General features: G+C 38.6%; 1 protein-coding gene across 5 annotated transcripts in view; it reads right to left on the bottom strand.

The window, feature by feature from the left end:
• Nucleotides 1–26,107, bottom strand: part of EXOC4 (exocyst complex component 4) — an 821,075-nt gene that overhangs the window by 681,646 nt on the left and 113,322 nt on the right. For all 5 annotated transcript variants that reach the window (XM_023207825.2, XM_023207827.2, XM_026454384.1 and 2 more), the window contains exon 7: nt 16,710–16,884. In XM_023207825.2, the coding sequence (XP_023063593.1) occupies nt 16,710–16,884 (175 nt within the window). The remainder of the gene's footprint in view (nt 1–16,709; nt 16,885–26,107) is intronic.

The following is a 26,107-nucleotide window of genomic DNA, read 5'->3' as shown; positions in this document are numbered from 1 at the left end:
AGACTGCCTCCTCAAGTGGGTCCCTGACCTCCCAGTAGCCTAACTAGGAGGCACCCTCCAGTAGGGACAGACTGACACCTCACACGGCACCTCACACCTCTCAGACGAAACTTCCAGAGGAGAGATCAGGCAGCAACACTTGCTGTTCAGCAATATTCGCTGTTCTGCAGCCTCCGCTGCTGATACCCAGGCAAACAGGGTCTGGAGTGGACCTCCAGCACACGCCAACAGACCTGCAGCTGAGGGTCCTGACTGTTACAAGGAAAACTAACAAACAGAAAAGACATTCACATGAAAACCCCATCGGTACGTCACCATCATCAAAGACCAAAGGTAGATAAAACCACAAAGATGGGGGAAAAACAGAGCAGAAAAGCTGAAAATTCTAAAAATCAGAGCGCCTCTCCTCGTCCAAAGGAACACAGCTCCTCACCAGCAATGGAACAAAGCTGGACGGAGAATGACTTGGATGAGCTGAGAGAAGAAGGCTTCAGACCATCAAACTTCTCCGAGCTAAAGGAGAAAGTTCGAACCCATTGCAAAGAAGCTAAAAACCTTGAAAACAGATCAGACAAATGGCTAACTAGAATAACCAGTGTAGGCAAGTCCTTAAATGACATGATGGAGCGGAAAACCGTGGCAGGAGAATGACTTGATTAATGCACAAGCTTCAGTAGCTGATTCGATCAACTGGAAGAAAGAGTATCAGTGATTGAAGATGAAATGAATGAAAGGAAGCGAGAAGTTTAGAGAAAAAAGAATAAAAAGAAACAAACAAAGCATCCAAGAAATATGGGAATACCTGAAAAGACCAAATCTACATCTGATTGGTGTACCTGAAAGTGAGGGGGAGAATGGAACCAAGTTGGAAAACACTGCAGGATATTATCCAGGAGAATGTCCCCAATCTAGCAAGGCAGGCCAACATCCAAATTCAGGAAATACAGAGAATGCCACAAATATACTCCTCAAGAAGAGCAACTCCAAGACACGTAATTGTCAGATTCACCAAAGTTGACATGAAGGAAAAAATGTTAAGGGCAGCCAGAGAGAAAGGTCGGGCTACCCACAAAGAAAAGCCCATCAAACTAACAGCAGATCTCTGGGAAGAAACTCTACAAGCCAAAAGAGAGTGGGGGGCCAATATTCAACATTCTTAAAGAAAAGAATTTTCAACCCAGAATTTCATATCCAGCCAAACTAAGTTTCATAAGTGAAGGAGAAATAAAATCCTTTATACACAAGCAAATGCTGGGAGATACTGTCACCACCAGGCCTGCCCTACAAGAGCTCCTACAAGGAAGCACTACACATGGAAAGGAACAACCAGTACAAGACACTACAAAAATATGCCAAATTGTAAAGACCATCGATGCTAGGAAGGAACTGCATCAAATAATGAGCAAAATAACCAGCTAATATCATAATGACAGGATCAAATTCACACATAACAATATTAACCTTAAATGTAAATGGGCTAAATGCTCCAACTAAAAGACACAGACTGGCAAACTCGATAAAGAGTCAAGATCCGGGCGGGCATGGTGGCTCAAGCCTGTAATCCCAGCACTTTGGGAGGCCGAGACAGGCGGATCATGAGGTCAGGAGATCAAGACCATCCTGGCTAACATGGTGAAACCCCGTCTCTACTAAAAATGCAAAAAACTAGCCGGGCGAGGTGGTGGGCGCCTGTAGTCCCAGCTACTCAGGAGGCTGAGGCAGGAGAATGGCGGGAACCCGGGAGGCGGAGCTTGCAGTGAGCTGAGATCCAGCCACTGCACTCCAGCCTGGGCAACAGAGCAAGACTCCGTCTCCAAGGTAAAAAAAAAAAAAAAAGAGTCAAGATCCATCAGTGCACTGCATTCAGGAGACCCATCTCACGTGCAGAGACAAATAAAGGGATGGAGGGAGATCTACCAAGCAAATGGAAAACAAAAAAAGGCAGGGGTTGCCTTTTGACCAACAAAGATCAAAAGAGACAAAGAAGGCCATTACATAATGGTAAAGGGATCAATTCAACAAGAAGAGTTAACTATCCTAAATATATATGCACTCAATACAGGAGCATATAGCTTTCCTTGTATTCATAAAGCAAGTCCTTAGAGACCTACAAAGAGACTTAGACTCCCACACAAAAATAATGAGACTTTAACACCCCACTGTCAACAGTAGACATATCAACGAGACAGAAAGTTAACAAGGATATCTAGGAATAGAACTCAGTTCTGCATCAAGCGGACCAAATGGACATCTACAGAACTCTCCACCCCAAAGCAACAGAATATACATTCTTCTCAGCACCACATCGCACTTATTCCAAAACTGACCACACAGTTGGAAGTAAAGCACTCCTCAGCAAATGTAGAAGAACAGAAATTATAACAAACTGTCTCTCAGACCACAGTGCAATCAAACTAGAACTCAGGATTAAGAAACTCACTCAAAACCGCTCAACTACAAGGTAACTGAACAATCTGCTCATGAATGACTACTGGGTACCTAATGAAATGAAGGCAGAAATAAAGATGCTCCTTGGGCGGAGCAAGATGGCCGAATAGGAACAGCTCCAGTCTCCAACTCCCGGCGGGATCGACACAGAAGACCGGTGATTTCTGCATTTTCAACGGAGGTACTGGGGTCATCTCACTGGGGAGTGCCGGACAATCGGTGCTGGTCAGCTGCTGCAGCCCGACCAGCGAGAGCTGAAGCAGGGTGAGGCATTGCCTCACCTGGGAAGCGCAAGGGGGAAGGGAATCCCTTTTCCTAGCCAGGCAAACTGAGATACACAACACCTGGAAAATCGGGTAATTCCCACCCCAATACTGCGCTTTAAGGAAACGGGCACACCAGGAGACTATACCCACACCTGGCCGGGAAGGTCCCACACCCACGGAGCCTCCCTCATTGCTAGCACAGCAGTCTGCGATCTAACCACAAGGCAGCAGCGAGGCTGGGGGAGGGGCGCCGGCCATTGCTGAGGCTTAAGTAGGTAAACAAAGCCGCTGGGAAGCTCGAACTGGGTGGAGCTCACGGCAGCTCAAGGAAACCTGCCTGTCTCTGTAGACTCCACCTCTGGGGACAGGGCACAGCTAAAAAAACAACAGGGGAAGCAGCAGAGGCCTGTGCAGACCCGAACGACTCTGTCTGACAGCTTTGAAGAGAGCAGTGGATCTCCCAACACGGAGGTTGAGATCTGAGAACAGACAGACTGCCTGCTCAAGTGGGTCCCTGACCCCTGAGTAGCCTAACTGGGAGACATCCCCCACTAGGGGCAGTCTGACATTCCACACCTCGCAGGGTGGAGTACACCCCTAGGAGGAAGCTTCCAAAGTAAGAATCAGACAGGTACACTCGCTGTTCAGCAATATTGTATCTTCTGCAACCTCTGCTGCTGATACCCAGGCAAACAGGGTCTGGAGTGGACCTCAAGCAATCTCCAACAGACCTACAGCTGAGGGTCCTGACTGTCAGAAGGAAAACTATCAAACAGGAAGGACACCTATACCAAAACCCCATCAGTACATCACCATCATCAAAGACCAGAGACAGATAAAACCACAAAGATGGGGAAAAAGCAGGGCAGAAAAGCTGGAAATTCAAAAAATAAGAGCACATCTCCCCCTGCAAAGGAGCGGAGCTCATCTCCAGCAACGGATCAAAGCTGGTCAGAGAATGACTTTGACAAGATGAGAGAAGAAGGCTTCAGTCCATCAAACTTCTCAGAGCTAAAGGAGGAATTACATACCCAGCGCAAAGAAATTAAAAATCTTGAAAAAAGAGTGGAAGAATTGATAGCTAGAATAATTAATGCAGAGAAGGTCATAAATGAAATGACAGAGATGAAAACCATGACACGAGAAATACGTGACAAATCCACAAGCTTCAGTAACCGACTTGATCAACTGGAAGAAAGAGTATCAGCGATGGAAGATCAAATGAATGAAATGAAGCGAGAAGAGAAACCAAAAGAAAAAAGAAGAAAAAGAAATGAACAAAGCCTGCAAGAAGTATGGGATTATGTAAAAAGACCAAATCTATGTCTGATTGGGGTGCCTGAAAGTGAGGGGGAAAATGGAACCAAGTTGGAAAACACTCTGCAGGATATCATCCAGGAGAACTTCCCCAACCTAGTAGGGCAGGCCAACATTCAAATTCAGGAAATACAGAGAACACCACAGAGATACTCCTCCAGAAGAGCAACTCCAAGACACATAATTGCCAGATTCACCAAAGTTGAAATGAAGGAAAAAATCTTAAGGGCAGCCAGAGAGAAAGGTCGGGTTACCCACAAAGGGAAGCCCATCAGACTAACAGCAGACCCCTCGGCAGAAACTCTACAAGCCAGAAGAGAGTGGGGGCCAATATTCAACGTTCTTAAAGAAAAGAATTTTAAACTCAGAATTTCATATCCAGCCAAACTAAGTTTCATCAGTGAAGGAGAAATAAAATCCTTTACAGATAAGCAAATGCTTAGAGATTTTGTCACCACCAGGCCTGCCTTACAAGAGACCCTGAAGGAAGCCCTAAACATGGAAAGGAACAACTGGTACAAGCCATTGCAAAAACATGCCAAAATGTAAAGACCATCAAGGCTAGGAAGAAACTGCATCAACTAACGAACAAAATAACCAGTTAATATCATAATGGCAGGATCAAGTTCACACATAACAATATTAACCTTAAATGTTAATGGACTACATGCTCCAATTAAAAGACACAGACTGGCAAACTGGATAAAGAGTCAAGACCCATCAGTCTGCTGTCTTCAGGAGACCCATCTCACATGCAGAGACATACATAGGCTCAAAATAAAGGGATGGAGGAAGATCTACCAAGCAAATGGAGAACAAAAAAAAAGCAGGGGTTGCAATCCTAGTCTCTGATAAAACAGACTTGAAACCATCAAAGATCAAAAGAGACAAAGAAGGCCATTACATAATGGTAAAGGGATCAATTCAACAGGAAGAGCTAACTATCCTAAATATATATGCACCCAATACAGGAGCACCCAAATTCATAAAGCAAGTCCTTAGAGACTTACAAAGAGACTTAGACTCCCATACAATAATAATGGGAGACTTCAACACTCCACTGTCAACATTAGACAGATCAACGAGACAGAAAGTTAACAAGGATATCCAGGAATTGAACTCATCTCTGCACCAAGCGGACCTAATAGACATCTACAGAACTCTCCATCCCAAATCAATAGAATATACATTCTTCTCAGCACCACATCGCACTTATTCCAAAATTGACCACATAATTGGAAGTAAAGCACTCCTCAGCAAATGTACAAGAACAGAAATTATAACAAACTGTCTCTCAGACCACAGTGCAATCAAACTAGAACTCAGGACTAAGAAACTCAATCAAAACCGCTCAACTACATGGAAACTGAACAACCTGCTCCTGAATGACTACTGGGTACATAACAAAATGAAGGCAGAAATAAAGATGTTCTTTGAAACCAATGAGAACAAAGATACAACATACCAGAATCTCTGGGACACATTTAAAGCAGTGTGTAGAGCAAAATTTATAGCACTAAATGCCCACAAGAGAAAGCTGGAAAGATCTAAAATTGACACTCTAACATCACAATTAAAAGAACTGGAGAAGCAAGAGCAAACACATTCAAAAGCTAGCAGAAGGCCAGAAATAACTAAGATCAGAGCAGAACTGAAGGAGATAGAGACACAAAAAACCCTCCAAAAAATCAATGAATCCAGGAGTTGGTTTTTTGAAAAGATCAACAAAATTGACAGACCGCTAGCAAGACTAATAAAGAAGAAAAGAGAGAAGAATCAAATAGACGCAATAAAAAATGATAAAGGGGATATCACCACCGACCCCACAGAAATACAAACTACCATCAGAGAATACTATAAACACCTCTACGCAAATCAACTAGAAAATCTAGAAGAAATGGATAATTTCCTGGACACTTACACTCTTCCAAGACTAAACCAGGAAGAAGTTGAATCCCTGAATAGACCAATAGCAGGCTCTGAAATTGAGGCAATAATTAATAGCCTACCAACCAAAAAAAGTCCAGGACCAGATGGATTCACAGCTGAATTCTACCAGAGGTACAAGGAGGAGCTGGTACCATTCCTTCTGAAACTATTCCAATCAATAGAAAAAGAGGGAATCCTCCCTAACTCATTTTATGAGGCCAACATCATCCTGATACCAAAGCCTGGCAGAGACACAACAAAAAAAGAGAATTTTAGACCAATATCCCTGATGAACATCGATGCAAAAATCCTCAATAAAATACTGGCAAACCGGATTCAGCAGCACATCAAAAAGCTTATCCACCATGATCAAGTGGGCTTCATCCCTGGGATGCAAGGCTGGTTCAACATTCACAAATCAATAAACGTAATCCAGCATATAAACAGAACCAAAGACAAGAATCACATGATTATCTCAATAGATGCAGAAAAGGCTTTTGACAAAATTCAACAGCCCTTCATGCTAAAAACGCTCAATAAATTCGGTATTGATGGAACGTACCTCAAAATAATAAGAGCTATTTATGACAAACCCACAGCCAATATCATACTGAATGGGCAAAAACTGGAAAAATTCCCTTTGAAAACTGGTACAAGACAGGGATGTCCTCTCTCACCACTCCTATTCAACATAGTGTTGGAAGTTCTGGCTAGGGCAATCAGGCAAGAGAAAGAAATCAAGGGTATCCAGTTAGGAAAAGAAGAAGTCAAATTATCCCTGTTTGCAGATGACATGATTGTATATTTAGAAAACCCCATTGTCTCAGCCCAAAATCTCCTTAAGCTGATAAGCAACTTCAGCAAAGTCTCAGGATACAAAATTAATGTGCAAAAATCACAAGCATTCTTATACACCAGTAACAGACAAACAGAGAGCCAAATCATGAATGAACTTCCATTCACAATTGCTTCAGAGAGAATAAAATACCTAGGAATCCAACTTACAAGGGATGTAAAGGACCTCTTCAAGGAGAACTACAAACCACTGCTCAGTGAAATAAAAGAAGACACTAACAAATGGAAGAACATACCATGCTCATGGATAGGAAGAATCAATATCGTGAAAATGGCCATACTGCCCAAAGCTATTTATAGATTCAATGCCATCCCCATCAAGCTACCAATGAGTTTCTTCACAGAATTGGAAAAAACGGCTTTAAAGTTCATATGGAACCAAAAAAGAGCCTGCATTGCCAAGACAATCCTAAGTCAAAAGAACAAAGCTGGAGGCATCACGCTACCTGACTTCAAAATATACTACAAGGCTACAGTAACCGAAACAGCAGACCAATGGAACAGAACAGAGCCCTCAGAAATAATACCACACATCTACCACCATTTGATATTGGACAAACCTGACAAAAACAAGAAATGGGGAAAGGATTCCCATTTAATAAATGATGCTGGGAAAACTGGCTAGCCATATGTAGAAAGCTGAAACTGGATCCCTTCCTTACACCTTATACAAAAATTAATTCGAGATGGATTGAAGACTTAAATGTTAGACCTAAAACCATAAAAACCCTAGAAGAAAATTTAGGCAATATCATTCAAGACATAGGCATGGGCAAGGACTTCATGTCCAAAATACCAAAAGCAATGACAATAAAAGCCAAAATTGACAAATGGGATCTAATTAGCCTAAAGAGCTTCTGCACAGCAAAAGAAACTACCATCAGAGTGAACAGGCAACCTACAGAATGGGAAAAAATTTTTGCAATCTGCTCATCTGACAAAGGGCTAATATCCAGAATCTACAAAGAACTTAAACAAGTTTACAAGAAAAAATCAAACAACCCCATCAAAAAGTTGGCAAAGCATATGAACAGACACTTTACAAAATAAGACATTATGCAGCCAACAGACACATGAATAAATGCTCAACATCACTGGCCATTAGAGAAATGCAAATCAAAACCACAATGAGATACCATCTCACACCAGTTAGAATGGCGATCATTAGAAAGCCAGGAAACAACAGGTGCTGGAGAAGATGTGGAGAAATAGGAACACTTTTACACTCTTGGTGGGAGTGTAAACTAGTTCAACCATTGTGGAAGACAGTGTGGTGATTCCTCAAGGATCTAGAACTAGAAATACCATTTGACCCAGCCATCCCATTACTGGGTATATACCCAAAGGATGATAAATCATGCTGCTATAAAGACATATGCACACATAAGTTTACTGCAGCACTATTCACAATAGCAAAGACTTGGAACCAACCCAAATGTCCATCAATGTTAGACTGGATTAAGAAAATATGGCACATATACACCCAGGAATACTATGCAGCCATAAAAAAGGATGAGTTCACGTCCTTTGTAGGGACATGGATGAAGGTGGAAACCATCATTCTCAGCAAACTATCGCAAGGACAAAAAACTAAACACCACATGTTCTCACTCATAGGCGAGAACTGAAAAATGAGAACACTTGGACACAGGAATGGGAACATCACACACCGGGGCCTGTTGTGGGGTGGGGGGAGAGGGGAGGGATAGCATTAGGAGATATACCTAATATAAATGACAAGTTAATGGGTGCAGCACACCAACATGCCACATGTAACAAACCTGCACGTTGTGCACATGTACCCTAGAACTTGAAGTATAATACAAAATAAAAGAAAAAGAAAGAGAACACACAGCCAACAATATGACACACTTGTCACCAAGCAGGTGTCGTTTTGGAAGATGCTGCCGCTGCTCAAAAGGGCAAAAACATGTATTTCTATTATCACAGTTTCAAAAAGAGTGTAAAACTGAAAAAGGAGTGCAATGGTGTGTGGTCACAGGGCTGACACCAGGGAAAAACTATGACACCCCGTTACTATCATAGCTATAGCCTTGTCTCCTCACTGTCTGTCTTCAGACAAACATGCTGAGACAAATGAGCCTTCCAACTAAAGGATGGGTTCTGGCTGCTAGGGAAAGCCCAAGTTCCAGTGGAAAAAAACTGTTGAAGTCATTAAAAGATCAAAAATTATTCTCTCCTCCAAGAATTAATTTACTGTACAAAGAATTTAAGATATAAGGAACTTTCAATTTTTCAGCAGGAAACGTTTTCCATTCAAAGAAATACAGAAATTTGAAATCTAAACACTTATAACTCTATTAATCATAATATCCCATCACCTTCATTCATGCTGTTACATACTTAACTAAAGGCTTCTAGTATTCTGTTCAATTATTTTGTTCTCCAGGAATGATTTCTAACCTAAAGAACATTCCTCCAACAAGTATATGAAAACCAAATCGGCCCCATGTGTAAAACTGTACATAGAAACTTAACCAAAAATTTTCATCCTAAACCCTCCATATAAGTGAACATTAAATATTTCCTAGCCAGGGCTCTCCTGTGTTGAATGTATTTTTTTCTGTTCCCCAGTACTCAGCACATAGTTGGTCACAATAATATTAACACTAAACCATCATTAAAATATCTGTCATATTGGAAACTAGGCTATCAGATGGACCATATCATCCTACAGATTTTCTAAAAGACTCTGAAAAGGTTTAGAAATCTTCTCCCTTCTTTGTATTCCTTGACCACACACCAAAGCCTGTCTTGTTTACTTCACTATTAAACAATACCTCAAGTAATATATGCATAGACTCTCCATTGCCTACAAAATAGTTTGCCTTAGTCTCCACCCTCTCTACTCAGTCCTTTTCACTCAGTCGTTTTCATTACTACCACACTAATCTTCCTTCATCTCATCACACTCCAATACAAATCTCCAAAGGTCCCATATTACCTACAGCAAAGGTCCTCAAACTTGAGTGTGCCTAAAAATCACCTGAAGGTCCCGCCCCCAGAGTTCTTGTTTCAGTCAATCAAAGGTGGGGATAAAAATTTGCATTTTTTAATATGTTCCCATATAATGCTGATGATGGTCCAAGAGATATACATTGAGAATCACTTACCCAACACCATGACTTCCAAATACAAGATCCTAAACAAATATATCAGAATCACCTTAGGTGCTAAAAAACAGAATGTAGTCCTTATCCACAGCAACTGTCATTCATAGGGTGTAGGATGGAGCTAAGAATCAATCCCTAGATAAGTCAAATGTGTAACCAGGTTCAGAAACTATTACTCTAAAGATAAATCACAAACCACTTAGATAACCCTAACAGCTTTTCACAACCTGCACCCAAATCTACCTAACCAAGCTTATCGTCAGATCCACAAAGTAAACCTTCAGTTATGCTACACTCTTCTTCTTACCTATCCCTGAATATCCTTGTCTATTCATTCCTTTTTTGCCACTTGCAAATATTATCTCATTAGTCTTTCCACCTACCTGGAGTGCCATTTCCCATCTCCTCTACCTCTACGAATCCTCCAAGGATCAACTCATCATCAATCTCCAAAGCCTTTCTTGGGCCATTCAACATGTCTCAGAATAATAACATTACATATTACATCTACTACTCTTCTTACATTCAGCAGCATTAGTCCATCTGTGTGTCTGTGCCATTAGCCATCCAGTTTATTGATGAGTATATAGCCTAATATTACTCAGTACTGTATAACCTGAAAGAATTCTGAGAGAACTAGAAAACATGGAAACCTAAAAATAATTTAAAAGTTATATAACAATTTTGACTGCATAGCAATTACAATTTAAAATATCTATATGAACCTCTTATTCAAAAATGATCTATGCTCAAATTTATAGGACAATAATAAAGATGAGTAGAATAGATAGTTAAGAAACAATCAACAACAGATTAACTCAAGTCATGACTAAGGCCATTCTTCCACAACATGCTTAAGAAAAAAGGGCAGAAAAGTAGATAGATAAGAGGGGAAGAAAAATGGGGAAAGAGAAAGCAATCAAAAATGCAAAGAACATTGCCATATATTGGCCTCAGAGCAATTAAACAAAATACATGAAATGAAATGTTATTTCTATGTCAGACCTCTCACCTTTCATTAGAACAGTTTCAGTTCTATGTTCCTTCTCTGTCAAACAGCTTATGCCATTGGTACATGTATGCATTAACGTCAAATAGCAACAGCACTGCCAAGTGTATAATTAATTTGGAGACTACAAGTTTCTGACAGATATAACACATAATTGATACCTCTTTTAGTGTCTTAAATTCATCTTGTCTACTTTCTCTTAAACTATAAAATTTCCAAGGACCCATATTTTAGAAAAATAACAAAATAAAGATCATGGATCCACGATAAAAATAAGTCATTTCCAAAAAGTAGATCAGTACCCTAACAGGCTAGGCCTACAGGTAAGTGGGATATGAGGAGTGACTGCTAATAGATACAAGATTTATTTTGGCATAGATGAAAATGTTCTAAAATGATATGATTGTGATGGTTGTACAACTCCATAAACATACTAAAAAACCACTGAAATCTATACTTCAAATAGGTAAACTTTAGAGCATGTAAATCATATTTCAATAAAGCTGTTTAAATAAACAAATAACTCATTCCATAACTTAGACAGAATCCCCAGATCATTCATTTTAAACTATATGTATGAAACGTATAACTCATTTAATAAAACAGAAATACCTATTTTTAATCTGTAAATTTCACCTGTTAATATCTGATAGAATTTAAAGTTGCTTAGTTCATTACAATCAATTTTATTATGAAATAACGGGTTTCGTTTTCAGTTGTACAGGAATTATATACATCTGACAATTACAAAGTAAGCAGAGTTAGGGAAGACATGATATCTTACTTTGTTCATAATCACAGCTAATTCCTCATGGTAGTATTCTAAATAGGATTCTAACAGATTTAATAATTGTTTTCAGTTTAGAACATAAGTAAAAGCCAAAGATGGGGGGGGGGTCATAAAAACTTATTCAGAAACTATTTTATGACCTTGCCATAAGTAAAATTACATAGTCCATAATATACTTTCTAGGCCTTGATGTATTCAAGTTCTAAATGTCCTAAGTACTATAATACAAATAATTACATTTATATATTCTAATAATGTCTGATGTATTTGTGTAATACTAGCTATTTTTATTAGTATTTCATGGTATATCTCTTTCTATTCTCATACATTTAATCTTATGTTTAAAGTGTATCTTTTAAACCCAAAATGACAAATTTGCATTAAAAGGGGAGAGATACATATTTTTCAAAAGTGCCACTATCATAAAAGAGAAAAAAAAAGACTATAAATGTTCAAGTTTAAAGACAACCAAACGAAATACCTGATCCTAAACTGGTTTCTCTACTGGAGGGGCAAAAATACTGCTGTATAGAACATTACTGGGTCAGTTGACAAAACAAGAATATAGACAGTAGAGTATATAACTTGCTGTCAATTTTTCAAAGAGAAATGCATGTGTGTGTCCATATATACACAGAGAAAACAGGAAAAAAGTGGTAAAATGTTAAGAACAGCTGAATTCAAATAAAGAGGTATATGGCTCTTTGTACTATTCTTATTCTCACAACTTTTCTATAATTTTAAAATTATTTAAAAATTTTTAAAGTAATAAAACATCATAAAATGCATCTCTTGAAACAGCATAGTTGGGTCTTGGTTTTTTTTAAATCCAGTATGATCTCTGTCTTTCAACTAGAGTATCTTGTCAATTTATATCTAATGTAATTATTGATATGGTTGGTGCTAAGTCTATCACCTTGCTTTTGGGTTCTATTCATCCTATCTTTGCTTTGTTTTTTATTGTTTCTTTCTTCCTTGTTCTTTTTCCTTCTTTTCTTCTGAATTAATCAAAAATATATTCACTGTTCAATTTTATCCCCTCTACCGGCTTCTTAGCTATGTATCTTAGAATTTTAATGTTTGCTCCAGGGATTGAAATATGCATCCTGAACTTATCATAGGCTACCCTAAACATTATACCTCTTCATGTATTACGTAAGAAATTCACAATAGCATGGTATCATTCACTCTACTCCCATCTTTTGTGTAATTATTGTCATATATTGCCTTCCAAAATATATTATAAAACCCACATATACCATGATTGTTTTTGACTTAGACAGAAATTTTAAAAATTCTTTAAATAAAAATAAATCAAGAAATGCAGAGGGGGAAAGCATTTTTTTTTTTTTTTTTTTTTGGTCCACATATTCACCATTTCTGGCCCTATTTACTTTTTTCTGTAGATCTAAGTTACCATCTGGTATTATTTTCCTTCAGCTTGAAAAACTTTTTTTTTTTTTTTTGAGATGGAGTCTCGCCCCTCCGCCCAGGCTGGAGTGCAGCCGCGCAATCGTGGCTCACTGCAACGTCTGCCTCCCGGGTTCACGCAATTCTCTGCCTCAGCTTCCAGAGTAGCTGGGATTACAGGTGCCAGCCACCACACCCAGTTAATTTTTTTGTATTTTTAGTAGAGACAGGGTTTCACCATCTTGGCCAGGCTGGTCTTGGACTCCTGACCTCGTGATCCACCCGCCTCGGCCTCGCAAAGTGCTGAGATGACAGGCGTGAGCCACCGCACCTGGCCGAAAAACTTTCTTTTTTTTTTTTTGGTTTTTTTGTTTTTGTTTTTGTTTTATTTATTTATTTATTTATTTTTTTATTATACTTTAAGTTCTACGGTACATGTGCATAACATGCAGGTTTGTTACATATGTATACTTGTGCCATGTTGGTGTGCTGCACCCATCAACTCGTCAGCACGATAAACTTTCTGTAACGTTTAAGTGAAAGTCTAGTGGTGACAAATTCTTTAAGTTTTAGTTCATCTGAAAATGTCTCTATTTCAGCTTCATTTTAAAGAATTTTTTTGGTAATACAAAATCCTAGATTGACAATTTTTGTTTCTTGTCAACACTTTTGGAATGAATTACATTGACTTCTGGCTTGCATTGTTTCTGATGAGATGTCACTGATCATTTTTATCACTGTTTGCTTGTAGGCAATGTGTTTTTCTTCCTCTGGCTATTTTTAAGATTTTTTTCTTTGGTTTTCATAATGTGCACATGTGTGATTTTGTGTTTATCTTGCTTGGGATTTGTTACGTTTCTTGCATCTGTGCATTTATGTTTCTCAACAAATTTCAAAACTTTTCAGTCATTATTTCCCCTGATATTTTTCTACCCCAATCTCTCTGTCCTCTCTCCTTCTATACCTGTAAACCACATAATTGTTAAGCTGCATAATATCCTTGAAGATACTATAGCTTTGTTCATTTTCCTTTTGTCTATTTTTTTCTCTGTGCTTTGATTTGGATGGTTTACATTGATCTATCTTCAAATTCACTGATCCTTTCTTCTACAGTATGTTATCTGCAGCTAAATCAGCTAGTGAATTTTTCATTTTATTATTTATTTATTTATTTATTTATTTGAGATTGAGTCTCACACTGTCACCCAGGCTGGAGTGCAGAGACACAATCTCGGCTCACTGCAACCTCCACCTCCTAGGTTCAACCAATTCTCTTGCCTCAACTTCCTGAGTAGCTGGGATTACAGGCACCTGCCACCACGCCTGGCTAATTTTTTTGTATTTTTAGTAGAGACAGGGTTTCACCATGTTGGCCAGGCTGGTCTTGAACTCCTGACCTCAAATGACCCACCTACCTTGGCATCCCAAAGTGCTGAGATTACAGGCATGAGCCACTCCTGGTGGGTTTTTCATTTTAGATATTTATTTCTATCAACTTTTTCATTCTGGTTAAGAGTCACATTTTCCTGCTTTTTAACAAGCATAATAATTCTATGCTAGACATTGCAGGTGCTTTGTTATTGAGAAACTGAATTATGTTGTCTTACTTTAGAGAGAGTTTTCTTCTATCAGACAATAAATCTACAGGTGGATCAAGATGCTGAAATAGAGGCTTGGTTTGGGGCTTTGTTGTATGAGATCTATAGTAGCCTGTCTTCTACTCCTAGAATGGCCCTACTCATAAGGTGTGACCTTTCTGAGGTCACAGCTGAAAGCACAGTACGTTTAGCAAGCTCTCCCCACACTGGCTGGTCTGAGCTCCAACACTGCTGAGAAGCTTCCAACTTCTAAAATCTTCAGTCCCACAGTAGCTGTTTTCTGCCAAGCCTTGTGGTGTACACAGCTTCATATCTGATTAACAGGCTAAGAGTTTGGAAAGTATTCACAAAGAAGATGCAGGGATGAAGTCTAGTAGAGCTCACCTAGTGTGTTCTTTTTTCTCAGTTGACTGTGCTGACTACCTAAGTTGCTTACAGCAAAAGGTAACTTCATTAAGATGAAAAACAGAAGTCCCTAATTCTAATTATTTTTAATCTAGCTTTAAAATCTATTATCTTATTTCATACTTAAACATGGATATGAAAGGCACACATTATTTACATAGGATGGATGAGCAAATCAAGATGCAAAATGTTAAATAACCAGCCTCCAACCCATAAAGATATTTTATTCAACACACAAATATTCACCAAGTACCTACTACAGGCTTGGTAATTGACAAAGCAGTAAAAAGAACTTAGAGCATATAGTTTCAACCAAAATATTATTTCTACTGAACCACCAGTAAAGCATATACACTGTACCAAAAGTTGTCTAACGAATGAGAAACCAGGAATCAATCATTCAATCCACCAAGAGCATGTCTACATTCTAAAAAATGACTATAATTTACATTCATGATTTACTTTTTCCTGCAAAGACTCCTATTTGCCATGGAAGTAATTTCATTCCTACACAGTTACATTTTCCAATTCCCTACATATACTTAATTTTTTTCATATTAGCAGATACTATCTAAGTTACTTCTATTTAGTTATGTCAAACTTGCTTCAGCTAACTCTTAATTATATTTCTCATTTCCAGCTGGCCAAATCAAATATATTTTGCTCACACATGTAGAAAAAATATAATACAATTTCTAAACATCATTTCAGCAGCATCATACCAGACAGTAATATCACTCCTCTAATCTTCAACAAATCAAGCAAAGTGATACATTTATACCTCACCGATCTATTCTCATCTCTCAAAATAAACTCTTGTTCTGTCATGTAACCCAATATATGCACAAGTTGACTCTAAGGAAATAGTCAACAAAATTAAGCTACATACATGTTTATAAAATAATGCTTAAGAACAGTTTAATATTTTTTACCTTAATATATGACTAATTCCAGTGAAGTAAAGTATACTACAACAGAAAGACAGATACTATACATATTGAGAATATGCTTCTGTTTTTAAAGTCTGCCAAAAAAAAAAAAAAAAAAAAAGAAGTCTGTTAAAAGGTTTTGTTTTGTTTAGATGGAGTCTCACTCTGTTTCCCAGGCTGGAGTGCAGTGGTACGATGGCTCACTGCAACCTCTGCCTCCCGAGTTCAAGCGATTCTCCTTCCTCAGCCTCCCGAGTAACTGGGATTGCAGGTGCCCACCACCACACCCAGCTAATCTTTGTATTTTTAGTAGAGACAAGGCTTCACCATGTTGGCCAGGCTGGTCTCAGACTCCTGACCTCAGGTGATCCACCCATCTTGGCCTCCCAAAGTACTGGGATTACAGGCATGAGCTACTGCACACAGCCTGTTAAAAAGTTTTTTGAAGATGATAGAAGTTAATGCCATCAGCAACATCACGTTCAAATGCAAGCATTACTTTCTTACCCTCTTTATGACTCTCAAGGTAATGTTTTAGGTGGCTTGTTGTTGCTGTTGTTGTTGTTATTCTAAACTGTTACTCTGAATCAAGATGACACCCTTTGTAAAAGGCTCTTACCTGTAGAACATCTTGGATCTTCACCCATACATCTGCCATGTCATACAGTTTGATATCTTCCTGCTGAGTCAGTGGAGTCACTACAGTGTCCTGCAGGTATCCCAGGACCACAGAGTGTGCAGTGGCTACAGCATTAAACTTGTCAAACAGTAACTCCAGCAGTTCTAGAAGCAACCTAGTGACATAAACAAATAAATAACATTGACACATACATACATGCAGATAAATGGCATACAGTGAACTGCAAGAAAAACATCAAACTAAAGTAGCACTCTACAATGTAAACAGCATAAACGTTAGATTTCAGCAGATATGAATTCAAACAACTGTATTATCTTAAGCAACTTTTAAGAACTTATCTAAGCCTCAGTTTCCTCTGCTATAAAATGGAAATGATGTAAGAATTTTAAAACCAATTGTAAAGCCCCTAAACTACCAATAGCATCTCAATAAACATATGTTGCCTTTTTAACATAGCTCACTGATTACAATACTACTACTATGTATTCATATAGGCAGCTTCTCCAAGGAATTCACGCATTTCAGACAACAGCTCAGATGTAACACAGAATATGCTGTTCCCTAGCAATAAATTAGGCACTTTCATAAGCATATTAATCCATTTAGTCAGGGAAAGCTGCGCTTACTACAATCCAAATGCATGGCCCAAGTTGCCTGAAAAAAATATATACACCTGCCAAGGAATCTGACTTTCACCACAGGGAGAAGCTCAGGCATCCACATTATCTCATTCATCATAGTGAGATATGCTGGACACATATTATTACATCAATTTTATATACTCAAGGACACAAAATAAGGTTGCAGTGCAGCTAGGCCTAGAACAAAAGTTGATTTCCATGTCAGTACATTTAGCCACCTACCTCTCACTACAGTTCTAGAATGTAGATGTATCTTTAGAGACAGCGCAAAGATTTATGTCATAGATGCAAAGTAATTCCTCTACCACTGAGACTTACAGTTTCCATGATCACATAGGCCTGGAATCATCTTTTCCTCCTCTGAACCTGTATACTATTTTGTCCTGCTTTTAGGGAACTTATCACGTGAGCCTCACATATGTGGCTCAATAAATGACGGTCATATTTCTTTTTTAGACATTTTACCTCACTTCTCCATTATTAATCTTTCAGAGTAGGCACTGCTTTATACATCTCTGAATACTTAGGAGCACTTAGAACAATAATTAGCAAATACCGATGAATGAATTTAACGTGTATAGGATGAACAAGTACAGAAAATATTGCAATGTGAGCTTTATTGTATATTTTGTGGCTCTCAGCTTGTAATTCCTAAATATACTGATAAACCAACTTGGAAAGTTGAAAAGGAAAGCAAAAGAGCTTGGCAGCAGTGTCAATTAACAAGGTTTTATTACCATAAATAAGGGGTTATAACTACAATCTCATCAAAACGTACAGCACATTATCTATTCTATGGCTTCTTTACTGCCCAATTATTGTAATTAATATGCCAATGTGACAGCCCATAACTATCTTCTGGTAAAACCATAATATCTATTTGACACTGTAATTCGGATGAGAAAAAATCAATAGAATTTATGTAGTACTCTCAGCCTAGAATATACATACATAATCCAGACGTTACACATTGTGTTTATAAATAGAAGTCATTTTACCTTTTGATTGATGATTCTTTTTAATCCTTTACAAATCAAATTCATACTTATACTCACGTATATCTAAAATAATTCTTCTTTCTCATCTGTGTTATTGAAGAACTACTCAAATATTAGCAGAGATACATACAAGATACAGAAACATGTGTCTAAACATACCAACTGAAACACTTAATGTGGTGCAGGGAAATAATCCGTATAAAACTGGTATCCAGCATCATACAGATCAGTAACTTAATCAGTACATACCTAATTAAGTGAAGGTTCTCTTTTTCCAACAAAGATTTATCCTAGGTATGTAAGACTGTGGTTCTCAAATATGAATCTACAGACTTAATATGTTTTTGAGTGGTAGATACCAAAGTATGAATAATATATTGACTTTTCACAAAGGTAAATTTATTTAACATTACATTTTTTGTACTCTCTTGATAGGAAAATCTTAGTTATTTTCTGCCATGAATGGCAGTTATGTTGCCAAATGTCCTTACTGGAGAAAATTAAAACTTAATGTATGTTAACATAAATGTTGGGGTATTCAAAACATGGTTTGAAATCATACTGATCCATGACATTCAGATGCCTGAGGTACACTGTTGTCTAATGTCCCAGTGGCATGAAGTTCTAGATACAGGATTGTGAACCAGCAGCAAAGTTTTAATGGAAAAGTGGCTCCTCTTGTTAGGGGTGCTGTTATCTGGTTATCTCCAGAGCTGATGAGTTCCACAACTCCATACCTTGCCTGTCAGTCAAGGACAACAGCTGTTCAGCATCCAGGAGCAGTGCTACATTTAGAAGAAAAAAAAAAACCCAGTAGAGAATAGAGGTGTAAGATGAGATTCACAGTATCTGTTAACATCTTGGAAATAGCCATCTCTTAATAAAATGCTGACACAGTTCCAGCTTCTGCCACTCCTGGAGGCTCAAAGCCAAAACAGGCCTGTTCCTATAGTGTGGCCATCACAGCCACAGGACAGGCTACACAGGGAGGAAGGAAAGGAGATGTAATTGTAGCTAGGAGACAGATCACAAGTGGTGACACTCCACTTGCAGCTCTACCTATTTTGAGACCTCCAGCCATTTTAACAGGAGGAAAGCTCTCTTCCACCTTACCAAAGCACAACGGTGTCATATTATTTAATAAAACCCACAGCTCTCACACCAAAATTTAAAATGTATGTGCTTCAAATGATACCATCAAGAAAGTAAAAAGGCAATACAAAAAACGAGAGAAAAAAATCTGTAAATCATTAATCTGATAAAAGACAAATCTAAAATCTTATACTCGTAATAAAAAGACAACTGAACTTAAAAATGGACAAAGGATTTAAATATCCATTGCTCCAAAGAATATATATGAATAGCCAATAAGCAAACAAGAAGATCCTTAATATCATTAGCCATCAGAGACATGCACATCAAAATCACAATGAGCTAGAACTTCAGTCCACTAGGATGGCTATAATCAAAAAGCAAAGCAATAAAAAGTATGAGTAAGGATGCAGAGAAATTGGAACACTCATACAGTGCCAGTGGGAATGTAAAATGGTACAGCCGCTTCGGAAAACACTTTGGCAGTTCCTCGCGACATTAAACATAGTTACCATATGGAGCCAGTGATTCCATTCCTAGCTATATACTCAAGAGAAATGAAGACATACGTGCACATAAAATCTTGTATACAAATGTCCTTAGCAGTGTTATGCGTAAAAACCCAAAGGTGGAAACAATCCAAATATCCATCAACTGATAAATGGATAAATAAAATGCGGTATATTCATACAATAGAATATTATTTGGCCATAAAAAGGAATAAAGTACTGATACACGGTACAATCGGAATGAACCTTGAAATTACTATGGTAAGTGAAAAAAAGTCACAGAAGACCATATATTATATGATTATGGTAATATAAAATATTCAGGATAGGCAAATTTATAGAGACACAAAATATATTAGTGGTTACTTAGGCTGGGGGTGGGTGGCAACTGACAAAGTATATGGGATTTGTTTTAGGGAGGACATAAACTTGCTGGAACCAGATAGTGGTGATGGTTGCAAAACTCCACGAATGTACTAAAAACCACTGAATTGTATACTTTTAATAGGTGAATTGTGCAGCAGTGAATTATACCTCAATATAGCTGTTCAAAGAACAGCAGCTGTGGCTCTGAATGGGGAGAGGGAAGATCCAACACCTCTCCAACAGTGAAGAGGAAATACATAAAATAGTGAAAAATGAAACTTGGCATCTCAAAAACCGAGGTGTTGTAAAAGCTGATTCCTTTACATTCTTACTACCAGGAGGACATCAACTTTTCTCTTTTAGCTCACTTGGTTTTTTATTTGTTTCTCTTTCTTAAAATAACATGTAAGAAACAACAGATTTCCATTCTTTCCCAGCACTGACACTTCCTACATCTTTCATTATGAAAAAACTCTCCCAACTTCTCCAAGTGTCCCCATCTGCAAAGCGAAAGTATTAATTAATAACTGTTCTAAGAGACTCACAACACTGCTGGAAAAATCGAATTAGAAAATAGAACTAGCTGAGGTAATGGTACAATTCTAAAGAGAGGGGAAGGTTCAGGTTTCCTTTGTCTGAAATTCTGGCTTGAGCAACACTGAGGAGAATGGTTAACCTTTCCTGTGTGAAAGGAAAATAAATCTTGGGACCCCAAAATCACTAAGACAAAGGGAAAAGTCAAGCTGGGAACAGCTTAGGGCAAACCTTTTTCCTGTTCTATCCCTTAAAAAAACAGATACTAAGATTTTTTTTAAAAGCTACATACCTCCCTCACAGTTTATCCACACGGAAATTCCTTGTGGACAAAGAAGAGACAGAACTCAACGTCATGTCTCTGGTCACTGAGATAAATTTGTATCTGATTGCTTCCTTTGGAAAGGCTAATCAGAAACTCAAAAGAATGCAACTGTTTGTCTCTATCTATCTATGACCTGGAAGCCCCTCCTCGCTTCGACTTGCCCCACCTTTAGGGACAAAACCAATGTATATTTTACTTATATTGGTTGATATCTCATGTCTCCCTAAAATGCATGAAATTCAAAATAAAAATAAACAAACTGTGCCCTGACCAGTGTGGGTACATTTCATAAGGACCTGAGGCTATGTCATGGCTACGTCCTTAACCTTGGTAAAATAAACTTCCTAAATGGTTGAGACCTGCCTCAGATACTCTTTGGTTTACGCTTGAGAGAGGTGGGGGGAGAGAGAATTAAAGTGAAACTAGAAATCTGGAAGGAGGCCGGGCGCGGTGGCTCACGCCTGTAATCCCAGCACTTTGGGAGGCCGAGGTGTCGGATCACCTGAGGTCAGGAACTGGACCAACATGGAGAAACCCTGTCTCTACTAAAAATACAAAATTAGCTGGGCGTGGTGGCGCATGCCTGTATTCCCAGCTACTCGGGAGGCTGAGGCAGGAGAATCGCTTGAACCCAGGAGGCGAAGGCTGGGTGAGTCAAGATCTGGGCAACAAGAATGAAACTCCATCTCAAAAAAAAAAAAAAAAGAAAGAAATCTAGAAGGAGAGATGTTGGGTTTTTATCTGAGTATGCTAAGTTTAAGGTGTATATCCTTAGGTAGTCAGATATGCAAGTCTGGAGCTCAGCAGAGAATGATACTGGAAATTTTAAAAGTGAAAAATATTTGAGGAGATGAGATCACTCTGGGATAATATGCAGAATAAGAAAAGCAAGTGAGCCGGGTGCGGTGGCTCAAGCCTGTAATCCCAGCACTTTGGGAGGCCGAGACGGGCGGATCACAAGGTCAGGAGATCAAGACCATCCTGGCTAACACAGTGAAACCCCGTCTCTACTAAAAAATACAAAAAACTAGCCGGGCGAGGTGGTGGGCGCCTGTAGTCCCAGCTACTCCAGAGGCTGAGGCAGGAGAATGGCGTAAACCCGAGAGGAGGAGCTTGCAGTGAGCTGAGATCCGGCCACTGCACTCCAGCCTGGGTGACAGAGCCAGACTCTGTCTCAAAAAAAAAAAAAAAAAAAAAAAAGCAAGTGAGGTCCAGGACCAATACTCCAGGAAAGAGTATCATTAAAAAGATGGTTAGAAAGTAACTAGAGAGGAAGAAGGAGGCCAGGGAACATTGCAGAGGACAAAAGAGAGAGAATACCAGCAGAGCAAAAGGCTATGTTAAGGCTAAAAGAGAGAAATTTACAACTTAAGGTCCCCAGTGACCTTGACAAGAAGGGTTTCAATGGATCATTGAGTGGAACTCAGTAGTGGGATAAGCAGTGAATGACTAATAAGGAAAAAGAAACCAAAGTCAATCATATGTTGTCCCTCACCAGCATGTACACTCCTTTAAAAAGAAAAAGAGAAAGGAAGACAATGCTCCCCTGATGCAGCAAAGAATAAAAGAGATTAGGAATCATTCACATAAACAGGATGTAAATCTGCACTAGCTTGGCCCAATTTAAAGCTACCAGAAATAAACTGAAATATGTTGTTAATATTTATATACACTCTCTGACTGCCCACAAGATTGAGAAAGAGCTGTTTGCCTTTAGCTGCAGACACACTGAGGATGAAAACACAACGCCCCATTGAAATCATTCCCTGCCCCACTCCCACCACAAAATATTAAATAAAAGAAATAAAACATTATATTGCAGCTAGCTCAGTTGCTTACATCCTGCTAGGATCAAGGTTTTCACCACTGATCTAAAAAAGACAAAAGAGTGACAAGATCATGAAATTATCTCATGATTCCTCAAGCTGAATTGAATTAGTAAAGGCCCAAGAACCTTAGAGATTTTAATTTCAATAAATTGCAATTTCTACCCTTCAGAAAAAAATAACACACATACCCCTCTCTCACAAGTTATTTCTAAAGTCACAAAACAGTATGTAGTAATACTCAATACAGCATCACAGTTGGTGAAAGAAAATATTAATCCTGGATGGCAATGTGGTATAAATGCCAGTAAGAAACCTGGACTTGAATACCAGCTCTCTAGACTTCTCCAAATTTCAGCTTCCTCAGAAATTGACTGTGAGAGCTACATGCAAAAATATATATGAATGTAACACTTAAAACAACAGCAAATTAAAAGTAATAATGAATTAATTCCTGTATCTTTAACATTTATCATCTAGAGGGAAAGGAGATAAGAGATACTCTGGATGTTCCTAAGGCCCGGCGCATCTCTCTCCTTCTAACAGCTTGGTTAGTAAAGTCCTGCTTATATTCCATAATGAAAATTCTGTATCATTCTAATAAAAAGCCCCTCTTTGATTAAGTTAGGTGATTTCAATTTCTGGCACTTATAACCAAAAGAGGCCTAATCCATAGAGTAAGAGCTAATTCTCTCTTTCCTCTGTGATTCTACAATCCCTCCAAACAAACAATTACAATGAACTGAGAGAAGTGACAAAACAGGCATGCGTGGCCTCCTGGGCCAGAAAGTGAAGGCAGAATTCCTATTTTACGGTTCTTTGTAAACACATCTCTCCTATAACACATGGACCAAAGTCCAGAATGGAGAAAACAGTCGAATTTTGAGGGCAAATGAGTTCATGAATAAAAAAATGAGCAATTCAGGATGGCAATATGAGCAGAAGTCTAGGATGAAAGATGATGACCTCAGATCCTTCTTCTACAAGGGGCAGGTAGTTAGCTACGTGTCATAATGGAGGAGATTCCTAAGAAAGTAAGACAGAAATGAAGTATCAGTGACAATGACAATGAAATCATGATAGCAACAAAAAGGAGACCTAGGCTCATAATAGCCACTCTTTCCTAATTATTCACAACATTCTGAGCACTGTGTTAAGTACTTTACTTGGATTATCTCATTTCATCCTTAGGACAGCCCTATGAGGAAGGTACTACTTTATCCTCATTTTATAGACAAGGAAACTGAAGTTCAGAGATAAGAAGAGAACAAAGGACACAGGTTTGGAGAATGTCCCTTTTTAGGGGTGTTAGAAAACAAGGAAACTATTTTAGAAGAGAGGCCAAAGTAAGTACTCTATGATGCTAGGGAAGCCAAGGCTAGAAAGAGAACCAACTGTCTATACTGCCTCTTCCTTCTCAACACAAACAGGTTTTCACCCCTGGGACTCTACTGAAACATCTATTGCTAAAAGTCCCTAATAATTATTTTGCTCCATCCAAGAAACCCACTTTGGCCTTTAATCAAACAGCCATAGCACTTGTTTCTACTGCCCACTCTTGCCTTCTTGAAACACTGGCTTCCACCGGCTCCACAACCCTCCACTCTTCTGCTTTCCTGCCACCTCTCCAGTTGCTCCTTCTCAGGAATCTCATCCTCAGCCTGTTCCTTAAATGCGGTAAACTCTTCTCAACCCTCAAACTCTCTCTAGCTGAGCTCATTCGCCCCTAATCTTCAATTATCTATCGCTATCAACTCTCACACATATCTCTTGGCCAGATTACTCCCCTGAGCTATAGACCTCAAACTTAATATGACTTAAATGGAACTCATCATATTCTTCCCCAAACCTACTTCTTCATGTTCTCTATGTCAGTAAATGGTAATGCTTGCCCCAGCAAAACATCCTTACCTGCCCTCCTCCCTCATACCCAACGCATCACCAAGTCTCTTTACTGCTACCTCTTTACTCTCTCTCAAATAGGCCTCCTTCACTCCATTGTCACAGTTATCTTGCTCATGCAGGCCATGCTGCCTTTTGCCAGGATTATTAAAACTGTCCTCAAACTAGTCTCTCCTTCCCTCCAGTCCTTTCCTCTTCCCCCCTACTGTAAGCTCACTATGGGTATGAGTTTCTGATTTATTACTGTATTCCAATATTTGGCATGACACCAATTGGCAAAATAACATACGATAGGCAATAAATGAGTATTTGTTGATGAAGGAATGAAAAAGTGGGCTCCAGCAGAACAGGAGAGAGGCCTGATTACAGATGAGGTGGTAAGGAAAAAAGTGTTACAGATTAAAAATCTCCTGATTTTAGAAGCCCACTATAAAAAATATTTCACACAAAACTAGGCTCTCAAAAAGGTAACCTTATAAAGCTAAACATGAGAACATGAAGTAGAGTTACGAGCTGAAAGATACACACTTTAAGAGCCAACTTTAATAATATGGCAATAAAATATATTTTACATTTAAAAAACAGAAAAGTATCAGGATGAAGAAAGTGTTAATTCCTTAAACACATATCCAATTACCCAGCGGGTTTTAAAACCAGACTTCCTAGAGAAGTAAAATGTTACTTATTCTCCAGATCATCTACTAACTTAGCAATCTCTGGGTATCTCATCTTCAAGTGCTACCATGAAAAAAGGCAGAAGGCTAAGAAGAGGCACATGTTAAGAAACAGTCACTGTTGCAGAAGGCAAGAAGCATCAACAGTGTAAAGCTACATCATCAAGCTGTGAAAAATGTTCAATATTTAAGGTGAGATAAGACTATCTGAATCTAAATTTAACATCCAGGGAACCTTGAATTAGTCATTTGGCTAGAAAACCCATGTTTGCAGCCAAGAAGCTGCCTTACTTGATCACAAAGCAAAGACACACACAAGGTAGAAGAATTAGTTCTGTTCTACTACTTATCTGCTGAGACTTTAATATCAGGGTTCTGCATTTCCCCACTGACAGACAAAGGCAATAACCACAGAATGTTTATTTCCCTACCACTATGCTCTAAAAGGTAAGAAAGTATTGAACTCAGAGCACAGATTTTATATAAAAACTTTATAATTTTATAAAAAGA

Source organism: Piliocolobus tephrosceles, chromosome 8, assembly GCF_002776525.5.
Source record: "Piliocolobus tephrosceles isolate RC106 chromosome 8, ASM277652v3, whole genome shotgun sequence".
Taxonomy (NCBI): Eukaryota; Metazoa; Chordata; class Mammalia; order Primates; family Cercopithecidae; genus Piliocolobus; species Piliocolobus tephrosceles.
This window is presented reverse-complemented; position numbering and strand designations above follow the sequence as displayed.